The sequence below is a fragment of the Pseudophryne corroboree genome, chromosome 3, assembly GCF_028390025.1.
Source record: "Pseudophryne corroboree isolate aPseCor3 chromosome 3, aPseCor3.hap2, whole genome shotgun sequence".
Classification (NCBI taxonomy): Eukaryota; Metazoa; Chordata; class Amphibia; order Anura; family Myobatrachidae; genus Pseudophryne; species Pseudophryne corroboree.
Genome location: NC_086446.1, coordinates 375,463,645 through 375,470,979, shown reverse-complemented (window position 1 = coordinate 375,470,979; position 7,335 = coordinate 375,463,645). Strand labels below are relative to the sequence as shown.

The window sequence follows — 7,335 nt, the reverse complement described above, 5'->3', positions numbered from 1 at the left end:
GCCAGAAGCTCCCATGCAGTCTATGCCAAGTAAAGGAGAACACTGTTTCTGCATTAGTTAAGGGATGCCCTTGGCTAATATTATTGGGCTTGTTGCCAAGCATAAAGAAACACTGCCATAAGTGAGGGAACAGGTGATTCACATATGCAAATGTATAAAATCCACACTGCACTGATTTTGATGTGAAAATATGCATCCATAATTGTGGTGGACAGGCAAGCATATCTTGTATTTCTATCTGTGTATATAGTGCCTTCAGGCCCATCACCCCAGACAAGGGACTAACCCAACAAACACAGTTTATCAGTTTAATGGACAGAGTTGCACAGCATCCTCTGGAGAAGGCAGTTTCCATGACAACCACAGTTTGTTACCAGTAGTACGATGCACAATATTTGATATACTTTTGTCTAGACAAAGGAGACAACTTCTGCCCACATAGGGTTCATGAGTTGAAACTCTCCAGTTGGTCCATGAGCACAACAAGGAGGCATACTGGACCAAAACTGTTTCAGAAGGACAATGATCTATAATGGTTCATGTGCTGCATAGGACTTTGTAAGCTGTATCTTCTTGGAAATAGGTGTTACAAGGTATCAGGAACTGGTTATCCTTGAATCAATTCTGTGGTTGGTGTCAGGGCTATCATCTTCCCTGTTGTGAATTACGTAGTTAAGGTTCAGTTTTAGAAAGTCATATGATAAAGGTTGGGAGGTCTTAACTGAGCCCACATTTATTCATAGGAACATATAATGGTATATAGAGTTTGACTAGGCTTCTCAGCTTGTGGCCCAGGTTGTGATGCGTTGGTGAAGTTAAGCAGGAAGGACTCAGCTGGGGCTTGCTGCAGGGCTCGTCTCACTGCTATTACTGACAAGGCATTCATTGGATTTCAGGCTTGGCAGAGATTTACAGCTGGGGATAGATGCCAAAGATCCGCACAGACCCAACATGGAGGGAGTGGGGTCCTTACCTGTGGGGTAAAGGAATAGGGGGAAAAAAGTCAAATTGTATGTCCAAATTCTCTTAGCTGCCTTCGGTAAATATTCACTTTACTGACATGTCGTGCTGGAGTGACTAGTGTACACAATTTGGGATATGATATAAGTTTGGGTGGAAATGTTATGTGGCTCCTTCACACTTTGCGTTTTGGCTCATAACTACTGTTGTAAACGATAAATTTACACCTGTGTTCGAATGCTTTTACATTTACCCACTGCCTATACACCATGTAAACAGCCATTTTGTTGGCTGATCCAATATGCATATAAATGCAGCATTGTCTCTTGTTCCCAAAGCAGTGATCTCAGGCTGGCAACACCTCAGTAAGGTTACAGGTTCTTTATTCATAAGACTGCATTCTCATAATGGTGGCCTCTAATGTGTACAGGCAGTGGGCACACTTTTTAAATTGTAAAACTACTTCATTTTGGTTGTAGGTTAACTGCATAACCACAGGCTACATTGTTGGGTCGACACCTATTGGTTGACATGAACATGGTTGACATGCAAAAAGATCGACATGAGTTTTTCACTTTTTCTAAACTTTTTCATACTTTACGATCCATGTGGACTACGATTGGGAATGGTAACCTGGTCCGAGCGCAGCGGTAGCGGAGTGAGGCACCTTGGCCAAAGCATGGCGAGCAAAGCGATCCATTCGAGGGGACATGGTGCACTAATTGGGGTTCCTGGTCACTGTACGAAGAAAACGACACACATGTTGAACTATTTCTATGTCCACCTAGCCACCGTCGATCAATAGGTGTCAACCCTGAGTCCCATACCCAACTGTAGCTGTGGCGTTATTTCTGCTGCGGGGTACACTGGGCTTCACAAGGAATAACATTGGGGTTTCTTGAGTGTAGAGTAGCATCTTGATCCAAAGCACCAATAGGCGCAAAGCTTTGACCTTCTTCCCAAGATGCATAGCGCCGCCTGCTATATCACCCCACCTCCATGCACAGGAGCTCAGTTTTGTAGTTGGTGCCTTGCAGTAAGCAGGCAGTTAACAGGAGGGGCTGCTCCTGCAGCCCTAAGAAAAGCTATATCAGGAGAAAAGAAAATCTGAAGACTTCAAGGGCTGTGTATGGATGTCAGTCTGACATCTCTTGCTGCAGCTCCATCACTCCCCCAGTGGCGCTGTATACTCCCACGCCCTGGTTGCCGGGTAATTACAGCGGAGGCTCCGGTGTTCTGGTTAGTCACACACTCGCCGCTGTTCTCCCGGATCGCGTGGCCACATACAGGAAGAGGTAAGGGGTCTCTTTGGCCCGCTGTAACTGTGATCCGGCGCGGCCAGTGGGAGGAGGACCGGGCGCGCTGGCGTGGACACTGTAAGGGGCAGGGGCTCCACTAGCCACCAGGGCACTGGGCACAGGTCGGTTTTCTTTCTAAAACAGTTTGTTTAACAGCCGCAGTGCCTGGTGGGGAAGCCAGCATGGGGGATAAGGCCTGACCTGTAGCCCCTCCCCCAGGCCCAGGGCGCCATGTAGGCAAATGTTCCCACCCTGCATCTCTCCCTCACTCCCTGTCAGCCGCCATTAGACGGAGCTGCGCTGTTCATGGGACTGTTTGGGCAAAATCCTCTGTAAAGCCGCCTGCACGTCAGCGCTGTGCATTTTACAGGACACTGAGGTATTCTACCTGTCAGTGGACAGTGTAAAAAGTGCATCCAGTCAGGGTTGTGTAGTACAAATACCCTGTGATATACATCCAGTATTTACTGTGTTTTGGTATATCTAATGTTATATGTGTGTGTGTGTATATATATATATATATATATATATATATATATACATACATACATACATACATACATACATATACACAGACACACACTGCTCAAAAAAATAAAGGGAACACTTAAACAACACAATGTAACTCCAAGTCAATCACACTTCTGTGAAATCAAACTGTCCACTTAGGAAGCAACATTGATTGACAATCAATTTCACATGCTGTTGTGCAAATGGAATAGACAACAGGTGGAAATTATAGGCAATTAGCAAGACACCCCCAGTAAAGGGGTTGTTCTGCAGGTGGTGACCACAGACCACTTCTCAGCTCCTATGCTTTCTGGCTGATGTTTTGGTCACTTTTGAAAGCTGGCGGTGCTTTCACTCTAGTGGTAGCATGAGACGGAGTCTACAACCCACACAAGTGGCTCAGGTAGTGCAGCTCATCCAGGATGGCACATCAATGCGAGCTGTGGCAAGAAGGTTTGCTGTGTCTGTCAGCGTAGTGTCCAGAGCATGGAGGCGCTACCAGGAGACATGCCAGTACATCAGGAGACGTGGAGGAAGGCCGTAGGAGGGCAACAACCCAGCAGCAGGACCGCTACCTCCACCTTTGTGCAAGGAGGAACAGGAGGAGCACTGCCAGAGCCCTGCAAAATGACCTCCTGCAAGCGACAAATGTGCATGTGTCTACTCAAACGATCAGAAACAGACTCCATGAGGGTGGTATGAGGGCCGACGTCCACAGGTGGGGGTTGTGCTTACAGCCCAGCACTGTGCAGGACGTTTGGCATTTGCCAGAGAACACCAAGATTGGCAAATTCGCCACTGGCGCCCTGTGCTCTTCACAGATGAAAGCAGGTAATCACTGAGCACATGTGACAGAGTCTGGAGACGCCAAGGAGAACGTTCTGATGCCTGCAACATCCTCCAGCATGACCGGTTTGGCAGTGGGTCAGTAATGGTGTGGGGTGGTATTTCTTTGGGGGGCCGCACAGCCATGTGCTCGCTAGACGTAGCCTGACTGCCATTAGGTACCGAGATGAGATCCTCAGACCCCTTGTTAGACCATATGCTGGTGCGGTTGGCCCTGGGTTCCTCCTAATGCAGGACAATGCTAGACCTCATGTGGCTGGAGTGTGTCAGCAGTTCCTGCAAGACGAAGGCATTGATGCTATGGACTGGCCCGCCCGTTCCCCAGACCTGAATCCAATTGAGCACATCTGGGACATCATGTCTCGCTCCATCCACCAACGCCACGTTGCACCACAGACTGTGCAGGAGTTGGCACCATCCACCACCTCATCAGGAGCATGCCCAGGCGTTGTAGGGAGATCATACAGGCACGTGAAGGCCACACACACTACTGAGCCTCATTTTGACTTGTTTTAAGAACATTACATCAAAGTTGGATCAGCCTGTAGTGTGTTTTTCCACTTTGCAGGTGGCGTGGCTGGTGGTATCCTCAGCTCGGCCTGTAACTACCGTCACGTCTCTGAAAGAACCAACGAATAAGCGTGTGGAGGGTTGTTTAAAGGCATTTTACACCCTAACTGGTGCTGCGCATAGGCCCACCATTGCAGCGACATGGGCTGCAGAGGCTGTTGAAGCGTGGGCTCAGGAGCTGGAGGCGGAGTTGCCTTCCAACGCTTCTGATCATGCTAGACAATGTCTGTCATATATTGTCACAGCGTCTCATTATATTAAGGAGGTGTCTTCTGATGCTGGTATTCTGGTGGCCAAGGCTTATACTACGTCCATTTTGGCTCGCTGGATTCTCTGGTTACGGTCCTGGTCTGCGGATCTGGACTCTAAGAAAACCCTGGAGGTACTCCCTTTTAAGGGAAACATTCTTTTCGGAGAAGACCTCAACAAGATAGTAGCTAACTTGGCTTCTGCTAAAACAGCATGTCTACCTAGTACTGCTCCTTCGGTGCCAAAGGCTAAGAGTACTCCCTTTCGCTCCTTTCATCCTTCAGGGAAAGCAAAAGGTCAGGCGTACCCAAAACAGGTTCGCACTTCCAAACCCAATAAGCCCAAACCCAAACGGGCCTGGGCTTGCCCGTCAGCCTGCTTCCAAAACTGACAAGCCTGCCGCATGACGGGCGGGCCTCCCTCTGGGGGATCCCAGGGTGGGGGGCCAACTTCTAGGGTTTACCCAGGAATGGTTGAAGACCACTTCCGATGCCTGGGTACGGGAAGTCGTCACTCGAGGTTACGCCGTATCCTTCAAGAATCGTCCCCCTCATCGATTTTGCCTGACAGACGTCCCTTCGGATCAGGTGAAGGCAAAAACTCTTCATTTGGTGGTACAGTCCCTCCTGGACACAGGAGTGGTAGTACAGGCGCCTCTGGCTCAGAGAGGCAAGGGGTACTATTCACCACTGTTCCTAGTCCCGAAACCGAATGGGTCCTTCTGGCCCATTCTCAACCTCCAAGTCCTTGAACAAATTTGTGAGGGTCTCCAAGTTTCGTATGGAAACTCTTCGCTCTATTGTTCTGGCATTGGAACCTGGGGATTATATGGTCTCCCTGGACATACAGGATGCTTACATGCATATTCCCATTGCAGTGTCGCATCAGCAGTACCTGAGGTCTGCGGTTGGCAACCCCCATTACCAATTTCGGGCGTTACCTTTTGGTTTGACAACGGCTCCGCGAGTCTTCACCAAGATCATGGCGGAAATTACTGCTGTACTCCGCCGTCAAGGAGTCCGGATCCTACCGTACCTGGACGACTTGTTGATCCTGGCAAATTCCCCAGAAATTCCACTACGCCATCTGGATCTGACTATCCAGTTTCTGCAAGCCCACGGGTGGCTCATCAACTGGAAGAAATCTTCCCTGGTCCCTGCTCAGAGCATGGTGCACCTGGGGACGTTGTTGGACACTCACAACCAGCAGTTGTTCTCGTCTCAGGAGAAAGTCCTGAAGCTACAGGACATGATTCGATGCTTCCTATCTCGTCCGCAAGTGTCGATACATTCGGCAATGCAAGTTCTAGGTCTCATGGTGTCTGCTTTCGACTTGGTGGCGTACTCTCAATTCCATTCCTGCCCTCTAAAGAACCTGATTCTTGCCAAGTGGCACGGCCTGCCTCCCCGGAACAGGTCTCAAATGATCTCCTTGTCTCCGGAGGTCCGTCTGTCACTGAGCTGGTGGCTTCAAGACCAACGATTGAGCAGGCGTTGTCCCTTCTGGATCTCCAACTGGTTCCTTCTGACGACGGATGCCAGTCTGAGAGGTTGGGGCGTGGTGTTGGAGCAACACTCCCTTCAGGGTCGGTGGACCAAGGAGGAATCTCTCCTCCCGATAAACATTCTGGAACTGCAGGATTTAATACAGAACAGACCTGTTCAAGTACAGTCGGACAACGCCACCACGGTGGCATACATCAATTATCAATGCGGCACTCGAAGCCGCATGGCAATGAGGGAAGTATCACGGATTCTTCAGTGGGCGGAACGCCATCTGGCAGCCATATCGGCAGTGTTCATTCTGGGGGTCCTAAACTGGGAAGCGGATTTTCTCAGTCGTCAGGACGTACACTCCGGAGAGTGGAGCCTCCATCCAGAGGTGTTTCAACTCCTCGTGGACAGGTGGGGCCTTCCAGATGTGGACCTGATGGCATCTCGACAAAATCACAAGGTTACGGTCTTCGGAGCAAGGACAAGGGTTCCTCAAGCAGCGTTCGTGGACGCACTGGCAATTCCATGGAACTTTCAGCTGCCATACGTGTTCCCTCCGGTGTCACTCCTGCCCAGAGTAATAAGGAAGTTAAAGCAAGAAGGAGGAATCCTACTTCTGATCGCTCCCGCGTGGCCCAGTAGACATTGGTTCTCAGAGCTTCAGGGTCTCTCGATAGAGCGTCCTCTTCTACTTCCACAGCGCCCAGATCTCCTCGTTCAGGGCCCCTGTGTATATCAGGATTTAGCCCGGTTGTCTTTGACGGTGTGGCTCTTGAAGCTTCCGTCTTGTGGGCCAAAGGATTTTCTGAGGTAGTCATTCAAACCTTGTTGAAGGCCCGGAAACCTGCTTCTGCTCGGATTTACCATAGGGTCTGGAATTCTTACTTTGTTTGGTGCGCATCTAACAATCTTGACGCTTACAAGTTTAGGACGGCCAAACTTTTGGCCTTTCTACAACAGGGCCTGGACTTGGGCCTTCGTCTGGCCTCAATCAAGGTTCATATCTCGGCCTTGTCTGTTTGATTCCAGAGAAAAATTGCGACTTTACCTGATGTACATACGTTCACTCAGGGTGTGTTGCGGATTCAACCTCCCTATATCCCGCCTGTGGCCCCTTGGGACTTGTCGGTGGTTTTGGAGGCCTTGCAAGGGTCTCTGTTTGGCTTTCTCTTAAGGTATTGTTTCTGCTGGCTAATGCCTCTGCTAGACGATTTGGGTGCCTTGTCTTGTAGGTCACCATATCTTATTTTTCACCGTGATCGGGCGGTTCTTAGAACACGTCCCGGGTATTTACATAAGGTGGTGTCTTCTTTCCACCTTAACCAGGAGATTGTGGTTCCGGCCTTTGCATCTCCTGAATTGTCTTCCAAAGAGTGGTCTTTGGATATGGTACAGGCTCTCCATATCTA

General features: G+C 49.5%; 1 protein-coding gene across 3 annotated transcripts in view; it reads right to left on the bottom strand.

The window, feature by feature from the left end:
- Positions 1–294: 294 nt before the first annotated feature.
- Positions 295–7,335, bottom strand: part of RUNDC3A (RUN domain containing 3A) — a 34,240-nt gene continuing 27,199 nt past the window's right edge. For all 3 annotated transcript variants that reach the window (XM_063959943.1, XM_063959945.1, XM_063959946.1), the window contains one exon: positions 295–973. In XM_063959943.1, coding sequence (XP_063816013.1) covers positions 831–973 — 143 coding nt within the window. In that variant the 3' untranslated portion in view covers positions 295–830. The remainder of the gene's footprint in view (positions 974–7,335) is intronic.